The sequence below is a fragment of the Pleurodeles waltl genome, chromosome 8 (genome assembly GCF_031143425.1).
Source record: "Pleurodeles waltl isolate 20211129_DDA chromosome 8, aPleWal1.hap1.20221129, whole genome shotgun sequence".
Lineage (NCBI taxonomy): Eukaryota > Metazoa > Chordata > Amphibia > Caudata > Salamandridae > Pleurodeles > Pleurodeles waltl.
The window spans coordinates 1,526,837,519-1,526,860,705 of NC_090447.1; the positions used below are offsets into that span (position 1 = coordinate 1,526,837,519).

At 44.3% G+C, this 23,187-nt stretch overlaps 2 protein-coding genes across 2 annotated transcripts; both read right to left on the reverse strand.

The window, feature by feature from the left end:
• Positions 1-1,002: 1,002 nt before the first annotated feature.
• On the reverse strand, positions 1,003-22,758 carry LOC138249632 (dentin matrix acidic phosphoprotein 1-like). Its single transcript, XM_069203575.1, has 3 exons — positions 22,642-22,758; positions 19,985-22,536; positions 1,003-8,178 (listed from the first exon to the last, which is right to left on the reverse strand). Exons 1-2 carry the CDS (start codon positions 22,756-22,758, stop codon positions 20,539-20,541), a joined length of 2,115 nt encoding a protein of 704 aa, XP_069059676.1. The 3' UTR covers positions 1,003-8,178; positions 19,985-20,538.
• LOC138249630 (zinc finger protein 391-like) lies at positions 6,974-8,125 on the reverse strand. Its single transcript, XM_069203574.1, has one exon. The coding sequence runs from the start codon at positions 8,123-8,125 to the stop codon at positions 6,974-6,976; it is 1,152 nt and encodes a 383-aa protein (XP_069059675.1).
• Positions 22,759-23,187: the final 429 nt, after the last annotated feature.

Genomic DNA, 23,187 nt, shown 5'->3' on the forward strand with positions numbered 1-23,187 from the left:
GCTCTACACTTGTAGTGCCCCTATCTGGCCAGGATCAGCTTAGCTATGAATTTCTCCTTAAACAAGTACCCATAACAATTTTTGAGCCCTATTCACAAAACACCTTTACAGTTGTGAATTATTCGATCTGGAAAACCACACCCCATTTAAGACTTCACAAAACAACTACTTTGTGGTGTACAAAACTCCTGCTTGTGAGGAAAGGGGCTCTACAACTCATTCCAAATTGCAATTAAGAGGGAGAGTGAAAGGGGTAGGCCCTCCTAGCTGTAAGGCACAGTGACATACACCAATGGCTGAGGATCACATTTGTAGCAGCAAACGACTGATTAGTTACAGCAATTCATGTTGGGATGGTATCAGATTTGCAAAGAAGATGTCACTATGTGACTTTCCCCTTTTAAGATCATGTCAGCCAGCCTCGGAAGCTGGAGAGAAGCAGAAAGTGGGGTGGGGACCCCCGTCCGCTCCTCTGATATATTCCCAAAAGGGAACCATTTGTATTTTTTATACAGTAACACCTTTTCTTTCAATGGACACGGGCTGCTTAAAAAAAAAGTTCCCTGGGTGATCTGCTGCTCCAGATGGGCCATGATCCCTTTAAACACAGACGACACCAAATGGAAACCCGCTTAATTCATATTTACTAGGCTGATTATTTGGTGGCACTCTGTGAATGGTCAGTTCGCAATGCAATCTCATTGTACCCAGGCTGCATCGCAAATTAAATCCCTGCTTGTAAACACATTGGTGTGCAATTTACACATTTTGGTTTGCACCACAGATTAATACATCAGGCCCCCCAATTGCTTTTACACATTCTGTTGACTTCATCAATTGAAGGGGACTTGAGCCAAGTCTCCTCAATCTGCTTCGATATAACCATCAAGGTGTATGCGCTTAACTCACACAGGTCCAACCCAACACTTGCCCCAGGAGCTACTACAGAGTCTGGAACCTATCTACTATATGCACACAATAAACAAAGTCCACAAATTGAGCTTCCTTAAAAATAAACAGGTCTTTTATTTATAAATAGAACAGGGCAGTTAAGATTATACAAAACGTCAAGAAGGTCAATGCACCTTCTGAGCAGCCGATTCAATCAAAAACCCATTTCCAGACCTTACACTGCAAGGCAGTGCGTTACCAATAAAATGAAATCCTATCCCCGCTATTACTGTATTGGGAAGGAGTCTCAGGCAGCTTTGGAAACCCTCAGACACTTTACAGGTCTATGGTGCTATACGCTGGACTTTGGTTGCAGTTAAATGGGCGGAGAAGTCAATCAGATAGCTACAAATAATGCCAGATGCTAAGACCCCAGAACCTTTTAATTTAGTTGCTAAACTGCCTCGGATTCGAACAAGGCAGCTTTTATAGTTTGAGGACAAACAGCAAAAACGCTGCCACAAATATTCAAATTTCCAAATGCCAAAACACATTTCACAAACAGGAGCTGGAACTCCCACTTCACTTAAAAATTCACTTTTTGGCAAGGGAGAACGGTTTAATGTCCCACCATTAATGTTCTTGAAGCGTTCTGGTCCCTGGATCGCCAGAAATGATAAAGTCCTGATCCTGGCAGCACCTCTAAGTGGTGGTCTAGCAGAGTTTCTCTTAGTGGAGTGGATTTCTTCTTGGGGAAGAAGTAGCCATCCTGGTTTTATATGGACCTGCTATTTGAATGCTTCGCATGGCAAGCAGATTCTAGTGTCCTGCTGCGGAACATCAGCAAAACATGGAGCCCCTGTAAAATACCTGTAGATGCCACAGTGTGTGCAGTCCACTAGAGGAAAACAAAAAGCCACACAGTACATCTGCAAAGGTCTATCAGAACGTGATGGAATGGCTTTCTTGTGCCAAGCATAGGTCCTGTGTCACTTTGAAAGAATAATGAAATCATTTGATCACAGATGTGTGTCTGATGAGAGTGCAAAATCTTTCATCCACTTTATATTTGCCCTCAACATTCCCTCTGTTCTGCTTTTGCATTATTCATTAACTTAAATTGGGTAAAGTACTGGGGTTTGATCAGAAACATTCCTAGATTGATTCCTTTCCCTCCCAATAGCCTGCATGATCAATTTTTCAAACATCTGTTGTAACCACAGTATAAACCCATTATTTAAGAATGATTTTTTATTACAGCCTCCAAAAACACAGAGGATTGTGGAAAAATTAAGAAAGAGAACACATTCAAATCAAACCAAGAACAAAAAGAACATACAATTTATAAACTTAATTAGATGGTTTTGTCTCGTCTTCTAGCGAACCATCTCCCATCTGATCCCATTTTGTGGGGCTTTGTAATATCAGATTGATGCTTTATCATAGCAACAGCATTTGAAAATCTCCACCCACATAATGCAGAAAGGCTTGCTATGAAAACTCCTATTTCATCAAGGGCAACAGATCCTCCATTTCGGACAATAAAAATGATAAGAACTTGTTTTTCATACACTACTTCACACCAATGTTTGCCATTTGCATGCAACATAAATAACAGATGTTGTTCTCGCCCACTATAACAGTACTAAGTTCATCAACCTCAGAACACTGAATTGGTCATTCATGCTGGGGTTCAGGAGCCTCTGGATCACACAGGATATTACTGATAAGGAGTTAGCTGGGTGAGCTATCTTGGCCACAATGACTCTCTTTGCCATTAGTTATCTGTCCACTTTTTCCAATCACTGGCAAAGTTTAAGGCCATTAGCTGTGAATTATCTGTGCTGCGTATGGCCTATAAGCATTTCAAATTATGTCATTATTTAAGGCCATTTGCTGATAGAAAAACTCAACCTACCACAGGAGCTCGCGTATTGCAAGCTAGCCACACATTCTCTATGACTATGTAAGGGTCATATTCTACTCTTCTATGTTGATGGATTCCTTCCTGACACAAAAGCATGTTTTGTATTTTTTTTGTTTATAACAGTAAAAATCCTTCCCTGCTTACTTAATTGTAAAAGAGTATTCACAATTGATTAATTATCCTACTCACAAAGCTGGTCATGTACTAGACTGGGTATTGCCTTATACTGTGAGCATTAAAGAACAAGAGTTCATGGGCTAAATAGAACATTTCTTGACATCCTGGAGAGTACTGTCCAATACATTGGCCGCTCTGAATATAGGCAGACCTTTGAGTAAATATACCTAGCAAAATCTCTTGCACGAAAATGTTTAGCCTTTAGGTTTCGATATTTCCGACTAAAAACATTGGAAAATAAGGGCCAGTTCTACATAGCCTTTATTCGGTTACAAAAGGTCGGATTTGCAGAATCTGATCTTTGGTGCCTGAAAAACAATTTTCTGTGTACACAAACCACAAACAGCAATTCATTAACATGTTACTGAATTGTAATTTGGGTTTGTGATCAAAGTCTGTCTTGGTATTTGGATGGGGCGCGCTTAGGACATTGCTTCCAAATACCAATTTGCACTGTTATGTATTACTGTTTTACAACCAAATTCCGGTTGCAAAACATTAATCATCAACCACCTCTCCAAAGGAGGTGGTAAGGTTACTCACTAACAGGGAGAGGCCACTTCCCCTTTGAGAATGTTGAAAAATGTATTTAACAGTAGGAAGGGAACTCACAGACCAATGTTTTACTTGAGCTTTTATTTTGCTTTTTTAAAAACACATCCCATTTTCCTTTAAGGAAAACGGGATGCATTTAAACAAAAAAGTTGCTTTATTTAAAAGCAATCAAAGACATGGTGGTCTGCCGACCTCAGTAGGCAACCATACTTGATGGCTGCGTTTCATAATATGTCACAATTTGCAACCTACCTCATTAATATTCATGAGGTAGGTTGATCTGTGCCCAACTGGGAACTGATAATTTGTAAACCAACCTATTAATAAAAAGGTCAGTCCACAAATTACCACACTGTTCACAGAGATACTGGTCGCAAATTTCAACCAGTACTTTGTAACTAGTATTACGTACATACAACCCTTAGTGCAGAAATTAGAATTTGGCAGAGAGTGTACACCATTGCAAATGTGATGGAGAACCCTGCCCACTAGAGATTTGGTTTGCCCGCCTCATTTAGAAATGGCTGGACTGTATGCTTCCCATCAACAGAAAGCTTCCTATGATGGCCAACGGAGTAGGAGCCATTGGAAGAAAGGCAGGATATCACTTGTCCTAGAACTCTGGTCTATATATGATTACTGTCTCAATGCATGTTTAACATCTGCCATCAACACCTGCATACCGTAGCCTAAAGTTACATTGCGGAAAATCTGCCTCTTGGGGGCTGTGCCATTGATGCAGAGACTCTGCCTAGTCACAACACAACAACTATGCTTGGATGTGTGACAACAGTTAAATAGTTAAACTGTGGTAATGACTGCCTGCCCAAATGATACATTTAAAAAAAAAAAAAAATTCTGCTCACAAGCCCTTCATTACTGAAGCTGTTAGGATTCTCACCCTGTCCAACGTAAAATGTTGGATCCTAGCACCTCATTGAAGCACCATATCACAATGCGACAAGAGATGCTGTGATCTACTAAAGCTGCTTTGTAGCTGCAACCATGTGATGGGTCTACCTCAAGTACTTAGACCTTAAGTCGAGTGGCGAGACTCACCCGGCTCATCTCATGCTGGACACCCGTGGCCCTCCTATTTATCCCAGGCACACACTGGGACGTGTCAGGCCCCAATATTCTGATGCCCGAGGTTGAAAAACCTGATCCGAATGCAAACTCTCTACCTTGATAAAACGTAGATTACTATACCCAGATGTTCAAGAGAAAGGAGGATTGTGAACCTGACCGTAGAAAGGGATAAGACTGTCAACTTAAGCCCATTAAGGACATGCATCACATGCCTGCCTAACGGCGACGAGGGATGCAGAATCATTGCTTGCATAAAAGACCCTATGACTGCTGCTCCGACTGACAGGCCAGATCATTCACGGGGGAGGAAGGATTTGCAGAACCTACTTGCTGGAAGAAACACCACTAACAGCTGCTGAGGCATGCTAGTTGCCAAGTACCTTGCAGCTTAATTCCAAAGGATGTATCAAGGTTTTAGGCAAACACTGGGGTAAGTTTGGGGGAGAATGTCCTCATAGGACTATTCACAAAACGCCTGGAGGCGTATGGGTACTTAAGGATGCAAGGAGGAGTGAGTACCACAAGGTGAAGGGAACAATATGTCCTTAGGAGGGCCAACAGAGGTAATAAAACCAATACCGTCGGAAAGAGGTGATAAAGAGCACCTCGAACTTCCCACAGCCTAAAAGAATGTGCTTTTGTTTCATTTGAAGATGACTTTGTCTGCTTTCCAGGGAAAGTGGGTGACAACACCATACTCTGCATTTCCTACCCAAGAACGGTACTCTTGATTAGTGAAAGAAAGACCAATTAGAAACTGGCCAAAACTTACAATCCGATGTGCCACTGCCCGTTAGTTCAACATCACCTCCCACAAACCCATGTTAGAAGGCGTCAGAAACATGCCACAGACATTCTGATTTACTATAAAATCCTCAATGTGGAGCTGCCAAAAAAAAGTTTATAGTTACGTACCCATAATCAGCCCGGAAGTGTACATTTTCAAAAGAAGCCATGATTCCTCAGCCGTGCAAAGGCATCACTGCCATACTATTAGTCTAAAGAATTACTTCTGAATATGGGGGATTAGGTGCTCAATAACTGTATTGTGTCATCCACTTCAAATTATCTGAAGCAGCACCTATTTGCCTTTGCACTCAGGACAGCACAAAAGGCCTCCTGGTAGTTTTTAAATTTAGAAAAATCTTTAGAGGCCTGCAATAAGCTTCAAAACGTGCCAATGATATATCGGTGGCTAGAACCAAACCTCAGCTTCAGGAGAAAGATAGGAACTTTTATGTATGCAACTTTATTCTCCTCTGTGGCTGAGAAAAGTTGTCAAGCACTTTGCACATGGTGGATTGATGCCTACAAGTCCCTTCTGTAGTTTTAGTTCGCCCCACCCCTCTCCAGCGCAACACCGCATATGCTTAGTGCACAAGTTGACTATTCACTTGTTGGGAAAGACTCTTCAATCATCTTTCTGATCAAATTGATCTGAACCAGGCCAATTTAAGCTGCTAATAATTCGATGTCTTAAATTTAATATATATTCTAGGAATTTTAATGGCCCTGCATTATTTGTAGTTTTATTTCATCAACAGGGTTTATAATGGGCTAACCCCACTGTAAATCCAAAGACCACTTTGTCGATAAAAGGCACAGCATCGTCTAATGTCAGCTTTCACCCAAAGCATCGGTACATGTGCAGCAAGTAGAACAGCCTTGACTCAAGCATCTTATGTTGGTTTTAGGATGACAGTGCTGCACTATATTTGGATTGTCAGCCATAAGTGAATCAAGAGTTCTACTGGGTCGCTAACAATACCTATACTGGATGTATCTAACTGCACCCGTTGATGTGGCGAGCAATGTAGCAGTTTAATACGGAATACAGTGTTCTAGAGTAACTCCAGGGTCACACTGAATGTACGACCCCAGTGTTATACCGAGTATAGTAAGAGAATCTTACAATGGGTGTGGTACACAAGTGTTATATCGTGTATATCTAATCTGGTACGCCATAGTTACACCGGATGCAGTGTCCTGCTGTAATAATTCATGTAGTGTAGCAGAGGTTACTGGATGTGGTACAAAGTACTACACTGAATGAGGGGCTTCAAACTACTGAGTGAGGTGCTTCAAACTTTCAGTAGATGCAGGGTAATAGTGCAGCACAGCATGTGCTGCGACAATGGACGAGTTGAAAGAATTTACTACTGGCTGTGAAGCACCAAATAACTGACTGAAGCACCAGAGTCACACTAAATGTAGTGCATCAGTGTTCTAGAATAAATAAAATAAAATTTATAAAGGGCAACTATGACCTAAAAGGTCAAGACCTCCATACTGAAACAAGCAACAATCATCACTGTACAGGAAAAGCCCAGGCCTTCAAGGTTTTCCTAAACGTTTCGCGGAATGTTTGTTTTTCCTGTGTTCAAGAACATTTGATAATTGACGGAAACACTTCCCACAGTCACTACAGGCATATGGCTTCTCTCCCGAGTGTGTTCGCCTGTGGTCAACTAAATGACTAGACCTAGAAAATCTCTTATCACATTCAGTACACATGAAGGGCTTCTCTCCTGAGTGCATTCGTAGGTGGAGAGTTCTTGAAGAGGCATCAATGAAACATTTTCCACATTCATGACATGGATATGGCTTCTCTCCAGTGTGTACTCGGTGGTGGATGGCTAATGAATTAGGATAGCGAAAACTCTTGGGACATTCGCTACATTTGTATGGTCTCTCTCCTGTGTGCAGCCGCTGGTGTGTGACTATTTCATAGGACTGCCGGAAACACTTTCCACATTCACTGCATGTGTAGGGCTTCTCTTTTGTGTGTGTCAGCTTATGCCTCATTAAAACTGCTGACTTAATAAAAGACTTTCCACATTCAGAACATGAGTAAGGCCTCTCTCCTGTATGTATTTTCAGATGGGTGGTTAATGTAGAGGACTGTCTAAAACACTTCCCACACTCACTGCAAGCATACGGCTTTTCTCCAGTGTGTACTTTCTGGTGGCGGAGAAATGCAGAGTGATGCTTAAAAGATTTTCCACACTCACTACATACAAACGGCTTCTCTCCAGTGTGTACGCAGCTGTGGTTCAGAAGCGCAGATTCACCGAGGAACCACCTACCACACTCCATGCACGCATGCTTAGCTCCTTTGTTTATCTGCTGATCTGTAAATAATGCACTGGCCGGGCTAACACATTTTTTTGTAGTTCGTGTGTGTGAGGCTCCATGAGTTGGAGTATTTTCTGTATCTTTTGCCTGGTGTTTCTTTTGTGCTATTCGCAAGCTGAATCTCTTTTTGCAGCCATTAAATAGGTTTCCATTTGCATCTTTTTGATTAGTGTCTTCTTCGGTGAAATTGGCAGAACTGTTAATATTTCTTGCATGTCCAGTAGATTGATCAGATCTGTTCACACCTGAAACTGTGTTCCTTTTAAGTAAGTTGTCCTGTATCTTGCTGGTTTTTCTTTGCACAGTGTGCTTCACCTGTATTTCTTGGCTCAGTATACTTGATTCCAGCATTTCAGTGTAGTTTTTACAATGGTTCCTATAAGATTTCTTTCTGGATTCGTTATCTACTGAAGGAAGGTAGGAGGGGGGGGGGGGGAGGGGAAAAAGAAAGAAAAAAAAAAAACAGAATCAGCAAATCGGAAAAATTTACTAATAATTATAAATGTATGCATGAAATTATACTAATTCCACACAAAAGTAGTTTTTCCTACAGTTGGCTCATCATTTTTTCTGCTATAGTCTACCAGCCTTTTGTCACATATTCATCCCCACTCCCTACCCGCATTTTGCCTCCAAGCCCAACCGTTGTCCCTTTGTTCTACCCCCGATGTAGGTGGCTTCTCATTTCAACAAAGAAGTGCTGTTTAGGGTACAATTATTTGAAAGGCATTTTTGTTTGTGTTCTACACAAAGGCATTAGAAGCTACTGAGCCAGCAACTTCTAACCACACTGCATGTGTAAGTTGCCCATTCCACTCAGAATATAAGTTTTGAAATTAATCACCCTATTTGCTTTGCTCATCCCAAGGTGGTCTTCCTTGCTTACCAACCCCCTCTCCATTAACATTCTTTAGTTTAAAGAGATACTGCACCCCGAATTTAGAACAGTTTACACCATGTGTAGCTTCAGTTCACGACCCTTCACACACTGCCCCCACTCTGCTTTATCCTTGATCAGGACAAATTCGTTAACTACTAAGAACTCATCTCTCTAATCTGTACACAGTCCCAATGCTTGTCTAAAACTTGCAATCCTCATCTGATACTCTCACCACAGAACACGCATCTTCCCTTGTGGCATGGACCTTTGCTAACTCTGAAATCACACTCATCCCAGACAAATGAAGCCATCTCCTGCCCCTCCACCATTCACCTACCGTTCCGCTGCATGCATGTGGTCGTATCCTCTTTTCTCGCAGGATTATCTAGGTAGCTAACTTTTTTTTACCCATTGCAGACAATCCTCCAACCTGTGCCCTCTCCAAGAACAAATCACCAGCCTTGGTCATTTGTTCCACCAATTTAGTTTCTTTGGTATCCCCACTGCCTAAAAACAGTAGACATCCATCTGTTTACTCTAAAAGGCCACAGCTATATATATATTTTACCTGCTGGTGGCCTCCTGTATGTTGTTATAGTTCGGACCTAGTTACCATAGGAAAAGCATTTTTTTGTTTTGCCAACAGGGTTGGTGCAGTTTGACAAATCTTCATGAAATTATCAAAACTAGTATGCTACTCACTTCTGCTGCTGTCTTGAAAGTCTCAGGGTGATTTGTCAAGGGTGGGGTGGGGAGCTGAGAAAAAGGGAGGGTGCCAAAACACATTTTCCCCATGCAATTTCCCATAGGGATTTTAGACACGCCTACAGCCCAAAACGCTGGACAGAATTACACCGAGTTTGGCAGAAAGCTAGCTCTTGGTCCAGAAAAAGCCCTTTTTTTGTAATATGGTGTATATTCAAAACTACTGAACAAAGTTGTTAAAGGAAAAATAAATGTGTACATCTAGGGGTGCGGATCCTCCATGGACCTGACAGATCTCATGCCCAGATCGGATTGGCTGCCACCACTTCAACCAGGAAGTGCTGGCAGCCATCTTGGAACTTGGACCCAGCCAAGCCTCAAGAAAAAAGTCAAAGTAAAAAATAAATAAATACTAATAATAATAAAGTGGTATTCTTACTGTTACCCCCTAGGCCTGATGGTGGTGGGGTCTCACAGGCAGCCCATCGGGGGCCAAAATATATATTTGTAAAACATGTTGCCGTGAAATTGCAGTAATTCCACTGCAAAATTATATATATATATATATTTTTTTTTTTTAAGGCCCAGTTCTCCCAGTGGAGGTGCATCACTCTTGCCCCCCCCCTTTGCGTTTCCTTTGTTCTCACAGCTTTCACCTTGCTTTTTCACCTGTTTTTTTTTGTGCGCCCTCTTTGCTTTTTCCTAGTTTTCACTGCTTTTTCGCCTCTTTTTCAAGTGCCCTCTCCATGCTTTTCCCTTGTCGTCACAGCTTCTCCTTCCTTTTCCTCGTTCTCATTGCTTTCTCCTTGCTTTAACCCTCATTTTGTGTCCACTCCTTGCTTTTCCCTCATTTTTATAGCTCTCCTTGCTTTCTCCATTTTTTGTGCCCATCCCTGCTTTTCCTTTTTTTTCCACTGATTTCTCCTTCCTTTTCTCTAGTTTTTTTTGTGTGCCTTCTCCTTGCTTTTCCCTCATTCTCACTGTTTTCTCCCTGCTTTTCCCTCGTTTGTATGCATCCTCCCTGCTTTCCCCTCATTTTCACTGCTTTCGCCTTACTTTTTTCCTTGTCTTTTTGGTTGCCTATCCCTAGTTTTTACTGCCTTCTCTTTGCTTTTTTCCCCACATTTGAGTGCCTTATCCTTGCTTTTCCCTTGTGGTCGTGGGTTGATGCACCAGGAGGGTGGGCTGTTAGAATGGTTAGAGTTATTTCAAATAAATATAACTCGCAACCCGCCATACACTGCTAATTATCCCACAATGTTACATCAGTAATTGCATCTTATATGACATCATGGATATTACTGCAACATTTACAGTAAAATTATTGATCTGAAAACTGTGCATGGAGGTGGCATAAGTTAGTTACTTTAGAGCATGAGATAGTTAATTGAAATAACTCACCATAACACCTGAATTTCTATGGTTTTATACTTGTAAATTCCGTTCATAACTATAAAGTCACTAACTTTTTTTAAGTGAATTTCAAACGTTTTTTAAATGCTAATTCCTAACTATAACATCCCTGTAACCTTTGGTTTTCTAAAACACAGTGGGAGGCTGGCCACAAGTTAACTTAAGGCATGAGTTAATAACTTCAATTATAACAGCTGAATTTCTAAGGTTTTGTGCATGTAAATTCTGATCCTAACTATAACGTCCCTGTAACATTTGTTTGTTTTAGTGAATTTCTAGTGAAAGGCCCCAGCCACGAACAGTTATCTCATCAATAATTTTACTGCCACTGAGTTAAAGTTAACTTATACACCTATAGCCAGCCAACCCTGAGACACACAAGGCCTTTGGCCGTGCACAGCAGAGGTTGATCGCAGGGCCAGGCCTCGCAGTCAACCCACCTATAACCACCCTACCTTGAGCCACGCACAGCCTTTGGCTGCGCGAGGAAGAGGTTGGCTGCATGGCCTGGCCAAAGAGACTAGGATGGATGCCTGAAGGGGAGATAAGTGCAGAATAGTATCCACTTCACCTCAACTTTCTGTTTTAAAAAATGGTAACAGAGAGAGTCACAACAATGAATATGAAAGACTTTTGATGAAGCAGGGCTGTAATACCTTTGTTTAATAATGACTTTCAGACAATTAATAGAGATATTGTGACGGCTGATGAAATAAAAGCAGTTATTCGCATTATTTCGTTTTTGAACCACCCACCTTTATCATCTGGACACACTTCTGGAAGCTAAAATGCCAGCATTCCATTGATCAAGTGTCTGTTCTTGTGATCAATTTCACAGGGTTTAGCGTGGAGAAGGCAAAAGACTTTGTTAACTCCATGGTTGATCTTTGGAAACAAATGAGCATATAATATTAAAGTGTGCAGGCCTGGGCAAAGCCTTATATAGGCCCTAATTAACCCTAAAATGGAGCTGGGGGGGGGGGGGGGGGGGTGAGAACTAGTAAGGTTATCTTGAAATATTTATTGACGGGAAATAAAAAATAAAAATAATTAGAATAAATGTAATTGCTCTTTTTCAATTTATAAAATGTGAAATGAAAGTAAGAAATTAAAAAAAAAGTGGGCAATTTGTGATTTTTTCTAGTGGTGCTTTGTGAAGTCTGAGTGGCTTATATTATTGATTGAACGGTGTCAGTTTACAGTCCTGTTCAATTCTAAGCCTGGAGGAGAGGTATAGAAGGGCAAAATAGGAAAGAGGATTGTAACCAGAAGGGGCTATGTATTGGAGCTAAGAGAATTATAATGAGTCCTGCGCAGGACACCACAAAATAAGGGGGCTAAAGAAAGGTCCAGTAGTCAGGTCAGAGGTAGCCAAAAGGACAAGCTTGCCCTCTTTATACCTCTTGATGTGTCCTATTTGGAACTCTCAAAACATTTACATTTTCTCTTCTAGCTGGGGGTTCAAACAAGAGTCCCAATTATAGGTTGGTTTATTCCATAGGAGATGGAACAAAACAAGTAGAGCCACATTAACAGGGTGCGCTTTACCAGGCAGAGGAATTAATAAAGAGCCCCCAGGAGGACCATAAGTCAGTCATTCTATCTCAAGGGCTTCCTTAAGTCACTCCAGGGGTTCGGCTAAACAAACTCCTTGTGCTTTTTCCAGTAATATAGCATATGCATGTTAGGTCTCTTGGCACACCTCCTTTCAATTCAGCTACCTTTTATGGTTTAGTGCCCCCACCACGCATAATGCCCAAATGCCTCCAGTTTCCATCAGATTAGGGCGGTTCACCTAGAGAGCTCACCTTTTCAGGGCTCCTTGTTTCCAGATCTTTTGTTGCCATGGGCTCCCCATCCGATGCCTCTGGACTTTTTAACGCCCGCTTGAACCAAATACCATTCAGTGGCCACGTCAAATTATTACACCTATGAAAAGTTCCAAGCTACAAAGGCGGTATTCAACTCAATTCTGCACTACAGTTCCATTATAGCTAGTTCAAAAGAAACCTCTCAACTGTATCTGTCAGCTCACCGGCTCCCATTACCATTTCCTCTTCATTTAAGGTTGCTCAGCAGAGGCTGCCCACTTTATGCCCTACCGCAGTTTGCCTCAAAGCACCTCATACCTTCACTGAGGGTCATCACTGTACACACCCACTTCAAGGCATCCATAGGCCAGTGGCTTAATGTTTCAACTGTCCTGGAAGAATGTGTTTGAGGTGAGAGAGGACCTGCTCAATAAAAAAAAATAAAAAAGGTGTACCACGTTTCTTCACCTCATCTGAATCAGGTTCCTCTTGCCTGCTCTGGGGTTCTTTTTGGGTTCCTACTTGCTCTCTTCGGAAACAAATTTCAGACAGTAACTTCGGCAGCTGAAAAAACGAAAGCACCCACTGCCCGGTCTTGCCCCATGAGAGGAAAATTTAAGAGGTAAGGTATAAAAGTGGGCAAGAAATATGAATGGCCTACAGCTGACTGACAACCTGTTTATTTATTTACTTTAGATATAATCACAAAAGAGAGGGACATGGTTGTGACACCCTTGGACTTCTCAGAAGTACATCTGATTTGTTTGTTGCAGAACTGTGCTTTCACATTCAGAATCATGGCACTGGGGGCTTTTCTTTGGAATCCCAAAAGACGTGGGCATTTAGGTGCTGGCAGGTGTCTCTCGGTCTCAGAATGGTATGCCAGGCTTTAACTAGTACTTACTTCAAGGGAGTGCAACCAAGGACATGGACAGATTCCTTTGGATCAGCATTTCGAAGAACAACATGTTTTAAAAGCCAATTTGTTATAAAGAATATACCAGTATCTATCACTGCAAGATGAGGTGCCAAAATTGATAGCATCTAGGTTGGCAGATAGTGTCTAACGCTATGTCATTCAGCCTCTTTTCAAGATTTCATGTTGATTTTACTGCTCAGTAGGCAGCTATCTACCAATGTCTGAATGCAGTAGCTACAATCATTGTAATTTAAATCTCTCTCGATTTTGAATAATGCCCACCCAAGAACGGGTTCTTACAGAGGGAGCTCCAGAGCTCTCAAGGCACCTTATCTAACTTAACAGCCCACTTATGACGAACCGTTTTAGGTCTTGCCTTACCTGACTAGTTGCGAAAGACCTATAGGGAACTTTCAGTGGGGTTAGAAAATGCCCATTGCTTACTTTTTATTGGATTTATTGCGACTCATTAGCTTACTTCTTACTGGATGGCTTGCCTTCATCTTCTTGGTTTTGCCATGCCCCTGGAACAATGCCACTTTACGATTCTCCTAACAGGCTGACTTCTATCCTTCCACTGATAACATGTAAAGAATTACTTTTTATTTTATATTCAGCACTCCTTGAGTGTGCACCCGTTTTCTAGTTATCTACCTCTTATGCTGCTTCTCTCTCTCAAACAGAACTTTGACCGCCAAATTTGTTCACATCTGCATCACTTTAATGACAGCGCCGAGCACAATCTCACTACACACCAACTATTATAACTAATGATTAAAAAAACATCTGGTCCATTTGAATTGATTGTTTCCAACAGATGGACCAGTGTTTCTTGTACTTACTCAAGGTCCGCGGTGATTCAGGGGCTTCCTTGTTAACTGCAACTCTTAGACAAACAGAGGCAAACGACAAAGGTATCACAGTCAACTCAATACATTGTAATGTACTGTCTGGCCTCTTCGCCCCACTGACTTAACCTTTCGAACTCTGACAAAGAAAAAGACAGCTATCCAAAGGGGTTCTGGAAATACCTGAGCATGCCAAATCTCTGCATGTCCAAAAGGCTCAATTTATTTGTTTATGGTTTTTGTAGGGCACAATACTCATCCCTTAGGGCAGAGGTCTTCAAACTGGGGGGCCTCTAGTGATCTGGGGGAGGGGGGGGGGGGGGGGGGGGGGAAGATTCTGGCCAAAAGAAGCTTTATACAGATAACAGGCACATATTTTAAGCATGGTACTGCATTTTTAAAAAGGTAACCGTACTTAACTGCAATGTTTAAATAGGTCTAGACATATTTAAATATTGCCAACTTTTATAAAATAATTGTGGAAAATTCTTTATATGCATTGTTTTGGCTACTGCTAGATTCGGAGACCTCAGATTGCGAGATGGTTTGTAAAACTCTAGTTTAGAATGTAGTATTACTGGGCCTAAATTGTACAGTGCTTTGTGTGCATGGCAGACAATTTTAAATGTTGCTTTTTTGTGCAGAGCCAGCCAGCGGAGGGTCATTAAAACAAGCTGCTGCAATTTGGACTACCTGAGGACGGGAGAATAGATAATCCGCCATATTTACATAAAGGGCATTTCTTGCTGACTCATATCCAGAGCCTGGACTACTGTTCTGAGCAAATCCACAGGGATCCAGCAAGAGAGTTCTCTCAAGAGTGAGTATACTGAAGCATTTAGCTCCATCTAATTTGTAATATATTAGATAAACTCATACACATAATGGTATGCAAGGTCCTACCTTGGCCCCAGAAGGAGTCCTCTTCCTTTCCTAGACCCTTTATTCACGTCCAGCAGCAGAGACAACTATAGCCATACCATTCAACTCACCTGGTCGGCCCACTCCATCGTACACTTCACTCTCGCCAGACCCAATCACACCATCCTGAGACACCACAACCTCCTTCCCATGGCTGGACCAAGATTACTCAGCAGCATTGGTCCGACGCCCTCAAGACCTCGCAACCCAACATTACCACCTAAATCAATCAGGCTTTACAAAACTTTAATGACTGGCTTATCCGATGATTCCATCAGGAGGCCCCAATCAAGCAAGCCAAGACCCACAGAACCAAGCAAGCAAGCAACCTGGTACACCCAGGAACTCAGACAGGGGAAAACGCAAAAGCAAACAACTAGAGAGAAGATGGCGCACCAAGAACCTCACAGACCCAGCCATCTTCAAATCAGCCCTCAACAACTACCAACGCATCTCCAAACCATCCAAAAAGGGACCCTGGCCGGCCGGATCGAAAGCAGTACCAACCGGATCGAAGAGCTCTTCACCATTGTCAGAGCGTTTGCCTGCCAATCAGGTGTTGAAAACTCCACCCCCACTCACAGGAACAAAATTGAGACCATGTACAGAAACTTCGATCCCTAACACCCAGATACCTCTGAGCATTCCATTCACCACCACCCCCAACCACCTGAATGGAACAGCTCAGTGCACCGACCACAGCCACTCATGAGCTCCATCCACTTGGGCACCAACCAACCCATCCCCCCACAGAATTTTCAATCTCGGAACAGACGAGATCAGCCGCCAGCTCACCACCATCCTCAACATTTTACTCTCCACAGCCACATTCCCTGAAGCCTGGAAACATGCAGAGATCAGGCACCTCCCTCAAGAAACCCTTGGCCAACCCCAGCAAGCTGCTAAACTACTGCCCCATCTCCATGCTCCCATTTCCCGACAAAGTCCTGGAGAAGGCCATCAACCCCCAACTCACCGAGCACCTGGAGAAGAACAACCTTCAAGATCTGTCCCAATCAGGGTCCAGAGCAAATCACAGCACTGAGATGGCTCTGATCACCGCAACAGATGACATCCATGCTCTACTCAACAGGGGGGGGGGGGGGGGGGGGGGGAACACCCACCCTAATCCTACTCGACCTCTCTGCCGCCTTCGACACCATCTCCCACCACACACTCATCGACTGACTACACCACATTGGGATCACTCATGGCGTGCTCAGGTGGATCGCATCCTTCCTCACGGGCCGCACTCAGAGAGTCTCTGCCTCCACATTACAAGTCAAGGTCAAGTACTTCATCTGCGGCGTTCCCATAGGCTGCTCACACAGCCCTACCCTCTTCAATATTTAAATGGCACCACTAGCAGACATTGTGAGCAACATCATACACTGACGACACACATCTCGTCCTCTCACTCTGAACAGAACCCACCCAAACAAAGATAAACTTACAGAACTAGACTACGGCAACACTACGCAGGCACCACTTTGGAACTCCTGCAGTGGCTCCAAGAGGTCCAAAATGCAGCTGCCAGACTCATTCTTAACCTACCAAAGAAAAAACCCTAAACCCAGCATCTGAAAGACCTCCACTGCCTCTCGATCCACAAGAGATGCCTCTTCAAGATCCTCACCCATGCATACAAAGCCCTCCACAACCTAGGACCAGTCTCCTGGAACAACTGCCTTCAGCCTCACCAAACTCCCAGGAAACTTCGCCCACACACCTAGCTCTCGCAGTAATACCAAGCATACGCTGATGCTGCAAGAACCTTCTCCCACCTCACCGCCAAGGCCTAGAATGCCCTCCCTCACCACCTCTGCACTAATGCTGACCCACTTCAGAAAGAGACTGAAAACCTGGCTCCTCAGATAACTCCTGCGGCAAGCACCTATATACCCTCTCGAGTGATAAGCCTTGCTATACAACCACCGTCTGATTAGTTACTCTTAGTACTCTATTTTATTTGGATGCACAAAATATTTATACATATATAAAAGATATAGCTCTGACTGGGCATTGCCTTTATTATGTGTACTCACTTGTGTCATACAGCATTTGGTTTCTAAACTCTCCACTAGGACGAAGAGTGGTCATAAACTGTTTGTCACCCCAAGTCTTGAAATGCTGTGTGTACAAACTATCCAACTAGAGTAAGATAGTCCTGAGGCCCCAGGGCACCAGTAGTAAACTTAAGTACATATCAAACTCTCTTCCAAGTAACCTCTGAATTTAGCAGATACCAGGCTCACACATATTGTGGCTGAATCAGTGACTAAGCACGTGGCTTTGAATCCGCTTCATTTGATTACTCCAAAAGGTATTTTTGCACAATTTGCTTTACACTCTATACTGGGTGTTCTTTATGTCCTCAGAAGAAGCAGGTCCCTTTGTTTCTGAACTCTTAGAACTTGGAAAACAGAATGAAAATGACTTGTCTTCTATGGAAAAGAATAACAGTTAACAGTATTTTGTCTACAAAAATGAAAATGTGTTATGATGGTCATTAAAGTTATTTTAACCATCATACATACCAGAGTAAAAAAGCAATTCTGGTGTTCCCTCGTCATCATTTCAGAATGGCAAATCATATTTATTTATAGAAAATAAGCCCATTTGTATTTCCGTAAAACTACAGGACATTTTGGTCGCGTGAATATAAATGTTGGTTTCAGTTAATTTAACACTTTTCCAGTGGTAGAAGAGCTGAGGTCATACAACCACAAGAGGAGATTGTACGGGACATGCACGGTGCGGAGCTGTACTAAATGTTTGAGGTAATACCTCTATTGGCAGAGGCTACACTAGGCATTTAAGGTTATATTGATGTGTGGGCAGACAGCTGTTATCACATGAGGGCATAATTGCCTTGAGGGAGGATGCACAGAACTACTGAGGCCCTACCAGCACTTGGAAAACTGATGCTTGGGGGGGGGGGGGGGGGGGGGGGGGGGGGGGGACTGAGATCTGCAATGGTATTTGCATTGAGGCATATCTGAACGTATAGAGACTATCTTGTGCCTTTGCAAACATAACTGAACTGTGATTTTTGTTTGTCTCCTATTTTTATAACTCACAGTTCTACCTGTGCCATCCAGTAGGGATCTGGATCTCCTACGCACGAGTAGCAATCAGATTGCGTTACAAAACAGTGAGATGAACCAAAATATATACATATATACACACACAATGAACTAACACTTACATTGAATTCAGCATCAAAGTAGCTTGCAACACCAAGCAAAGAAGATTGTCCAGGGAGAGGGAAAATGGAAAGATAGTGAGGTGAGCAAAAGAGAAAGAATGGTAAGTTAGAAAGGATTAAGGAGAAGGAAGACAAATGATAGTCATAAATGTTTTGGTGTATATGTAGAGTTTACACATGCCGTTTAAAAAAAAAACAAAAAAAAACAGTGTAGGTATTTTATCTGACAGGTCTTCAGGTTTCAGAAAATGCGTGGGTAGGTTTGGGGGTGTCACACTTTAGACAGGTTAGGTGGCAGCTGGCACGGATGTGAATTTCTTGGTTTCAGGCTGCTCTCTGCTCCAAGTATTCCTTCCCCCAGGGATGTTTAAGGCATGATGCTGCATTTATATCCATATTGTTATGTGCAAGGGGAGGCTGCACTGATAATTTGAGCATAAAGCAGCCAGTGTACCGCTGTAATGGAAAATTGAGTCTATATCTGAATACAACATGCAATTAATAAACATTTCATACGTAAGTATAATTATTTCACACACTTGCCAAGTGTGTGAAGTTCAAAGCGATTTGTCTAGTTCACACCGCTCTTCCCTGCCAGGAGCCGCGGCATTTGAGAATGACCTTCCAAAGGTACACACCGATTAGACAGTGGAGGTCTGCCTCTCTAAAAAAAAAAGGTAGCGGTCCTGGGATTCCGGAAAGCCAGGTTGGGGATGCGGGGTGTTCTTTGGTTCCGTGTGGCTGCTGCAAGGCTGTGTAACTCTCTCGCAGCTTTTCGTAAACACTTGAAAACCTGGCTTTTTTCCTGCTGTGATGAATAGGTCCTGTTTCTTTCTTGTAGGGGTTTCTCTGGTTAACTAGCGCTTTGACACATTAGGGTATAACGTGCTCTAGAAATACAAATAAGTAATGGCTGCCAACTAGCTACCACTCAACTTAAATTTGTCACAAAAACATGTGTAGGGCAGGTGGGTGTAATAACCAAGGTTGAGAATGGGAAGAGACACTGACTCGTGCAAGCGTCTTCTTCAGTGAGCGTCTGCTCTTTCCCACAATCAACAGTAATAATAAAAGATTATTATACTCGGTCTGTGTACATACTTAAAGCCAGTATTTAGAAGCAGAGCACTTTAAAGAATAAATGTGCAAACTAAAATATCTAAGACTAAAAAACACAAAAAGGTTTTACTAGTAACAAGGTGGTTAACTGATACGTCTGCATGGACAGAGAAAAGAGCAGTGAAGAAAAGTAGTAATCCGTAAAAACACGTATGTTTTGATGGTGGATTGGGAAAAGAGGAGTCTTCGGTTCCTTCTAGGAGTACAGATAGGCATTTGATAGAATATTCTATGCATCCACGTAGAGACATATAGGTTTAATAATATAATAGAAAAAGAATGATGCTAAAAGACACAGCAACAGAACACTGACAATATTAAAAAGTTCACAATGCGTATAAATAACGACATACAAATACAAACACGGAATTCTTCAAAGCTCATACCTCGGCAGAAGGTCTGGCAGGAAGTAGGTGTCTCCGCTTCTTAGTTTCTTACACAGGAACTGCCGCGTTTGGTGAAGAGATTTTTCTGTAACCTGCAGGGCATATGTCTGAATACTAGGAGGAGCGATCAAGCCTTATCTTCGGATGCAGATTACTAAGTATCATTCAGTAGTAAATGGTGCTGTTTATCGTGAGATGCAGCCAGAGCTTTGCTGGTTATACTTCGTGTCGTGCAGCTGTGCGGTTGCAGGAACCCGTTTTCCCAGTGCGAGGTGCAGATGCAGTTATTTTTGTTCCTTGTTGCACGTCGTGGCGTGCAGTCCTCGGGTGCAGCTGGTTGAATAGTGTGAGGCCTGCGCTCCTCTTTGTTGTACGCGGTGCCGTACAGTTAAGCCTTCTTTCTTGTTAGCTGTGTTATGCAGTCCTTGTTGTGTCGTGCAGTTGCCTTTGTACTGTACAGCTAACGCTCTTCCTTGTTAGTTGTGTAGCTCAGTCCTATTTGTACCCTGCTGTGAGCTGTGCAGCTCAGTCCTCCCTTCTCCTTGCCACGAAGCTCACTCCTCCCTGCTTCTTGTGTAGCCCAGTTCTCTCTGCTCCTTGCTGTGAAATGTTGTGTAGCTCAGTCCACGCTGCTTCTTGCTGTGAAGCTCAGTCCTCCCTGCTCCTCGGTGTGAAGCTCGGCCCTTCCTGCAGTGCAGCTCAGTTCTCGCTGTTGTGTTGTACAGCTCGGTCCTCCCTGCTCCTCGCTGTGTTGTACAGCTCGGTCCTCCCTGCTCCTCGCTGTGTTGTACAGCTCGGTCCTCCCTGCTCCTCGTTGTGTTGTACAGCTCGGTCCTCCCTGCTCCTCGCTGTGTTGTACAGCTCGGTCCTCCCTGCTCCTCGTTGTGTTGTACAGCTCGGTCCTCCCTGCTCCTCGCTGTGTTGTACAGCTCGGTCCTCCCTGCTCCTCGCTGTGTTGTACAGCTCGGTCCTCCCTGCTCCTCGCTGTGTTGTGCAGCTCGGTCCTCCCTGCTCCTCGCTGTGTTGTACAGCTCGGTCCTCCCTGCTCCTCGCTGTGTTGTGCAGCTCGGTCCTCCCTGCTCCTCGCTGTGTTGTGCAGCTCGGTCCTCCCTGCTCCTTGCTGTGTTGTACAGCTCGGTCCTCCCTGCTGTACAGCTCGGTCCTCCCTGCTCCTCGCTGTGTTGTACAGCTCGGTCCTCCCTGCTCCTCGCTGTGTTGTACAGCTCGGTCCTCCCTGCTCCTCGCTGTGTTGTGCAGCTCGGTCCTCCCTGCTCCTCGTTGTGTTGTGCAGCTCGGTCCTCCCTGCTCCTCGCTGTGTTGTACAGCTCGGTCCTCCCTGCTCCTCGCTGTGTTGTGCAGCTCGGTCCTCCCTGCTCCTCGCTGTGTTGTACAGCTCGGTCCTCCCTGCTCCCTGCTGTGTTGTGCAGCTCGGTCCTCCCTGCTGTACAGCTCGGTCCTCCCTGCTCCCTGCTGTGTTGTGCAGCTCGGTCCTCCCTGCTCCTCGCTGTGTTGTGCAGCTCGGTCCTCCCTGCTCCTCGCTGTGTTGTGCAGCTCGGTCCTCCCTGCTCCTCGCTGTGTTGTGCAGCTCGGTCCTCCCTGCTCCTCGCTGTGTTGTGCAGCTCGGTCCTCCCTGCTCCTTGTTGTGTTGTGCAGCTCGGTCCTCCCTGCTCCTCGCTGTGTTGTACAGCTCGGTCCTCCCTGCTCCTCGGTACAGCTCGGTCCTCCCTGCTCCTCGCTGTGTTGTACAGCTCGGTCCTCCCTGCTCCTCGCTGTGTTGTGCAGCTCGGTCCTCCCTGCTCCTCGCTGTGTTGTACAGCTCGGTCCTCCCTGCTCCTCGCTGTGTTGTACAGCTCGGTCCTCCCTGCTCCTTGTTGTGTTGTGCAGCTCGGTCCTCCCTGCTCCTCGCTGTGTTGTACAGCTCGGTCCTCCCTGCTCCTCGGTACAGCTCGGTCCTCCCTGCTCCTCGCTGTGTTGTACAGCTCGGTCCTCCCTGCTCCTCGCTGTGTTGTGCAGCTCGGTCCTCCCTGCTCCTCGCTGTGTTGTACAGCTCGGTCCTCCCTGCTCCTCCCTGCTGTACAGCTCGGTCCTCCCTGCTCCCTGCTGTGTTGTGCAGCTCGGTCCTCCCTGCTGTGTTGTACAGCTCGGTCCTCCCTGCTCCTTGTTGTGTTGTGCAGCTCGGTCCTCCCTGCTCCTCGCTGTGTTGTACAGCTCGGTCCTCCCTGCTCCTTGTTGTGTTGTGCAGCTCGGTCCTCCCTGCTCCTCGCTGTGTTGTACAGCTCGGCCCTTCCTGCAGTGCAGCTCAGTTCTCGCTGCTGTGTTGTACAGCTCGGTCCTCCCTGCTCCTTGTTGTGTTGTGCAGCTCGGTCCTCCCTGCTCCTCGCTGTGTTGTACAGCTCGGTCCTCCCTGCTGTACAGCTCGGCCCTTCCTGCTCCTCGCTGTGTTGCGCAGCTCGGTCCACGTTGCTCCTGGTTTTGGCGCCAACTTCTCTACCGTCTCTGTCGTCGCCCGGACGCTGCCCTTTGACCCCACGCCTAACGTCTTCTGCGTGCTCCTATTGGCGGGTCCGCGCAACGTCACTCTGAGGCTCCGGAACGCCCTTTCACTTCCTGCGTGCTCGCGCGCTTTCCGACCGGTGACGCGTTTCCGGTCACCCCACCCGTGCTCGTCGTGTTCTGCGCTTGGTTTTCTGTGAAGGTTTCTTCGTGGGCTGCGTTGATGTAACAATGTCCAACTTCAGGCGGGGTGTTGTCTTTCGAAGGGGGTGGGAGGTCATGTGGGAGCGATAAAAGACTGAGATGATGGCAAGGGGGGGTGGGGGGGAGTTGGCGGGAAAGGTCGGAGAAAACAAAAGGCTTGGAAAAAAACTATAGAATGGAAAGGCCCGACCAACAGAGAAGATCCCGAAAATGAGGAAATAAAAGCTGTAACCAAAAGTGTGATTTTAAATTAGTTTTTATTTAGGCAAGAATTCTATATCAGGACTGGAGGCTCAGATTATGTTACTCTTTCTTTAGTACTCAAAAAAACTGCAGCCAGTCACAAAACAGAAAAACATCAACTACATTTCCCATTATGCTTATCACAATGTGTCCGCCAATCACTGTAGACCCAAACACCATCTTGAACTCCTCTTTCTTTGCTGCTTGAGCATAAGATAAGTTCCTTTCACTTTTTCTCACATATTTTCCTTTTACATATTGTT

What these genes read in the sequence shown, in the direction of transcription:
- LOC138249630 (XM_069203574.1), bottom strand. Translation starts at nt 8,125, where the DNA reads ATGCTGGAATCAAGTATACTGAGCCAAGAAATACAGGTGAAGCACACT.
- LOC138249632 (XM_069203575.1), bottom strand. Translation starts at nt 22,758, where the DNA reads ATGACCTCCCACCCCCTTCGAAAGACAACACCCCGCCTGAAGTTGGAC. An exon ending in GCAGAACACGACGAGCACGG is followed by an intron (nt 22,537 to 22,641) that starts GTGGGGTGACCG and finishes ACCCGCCAATAG; the next exon opens with GAGCACGCAGAAGACGTTAG.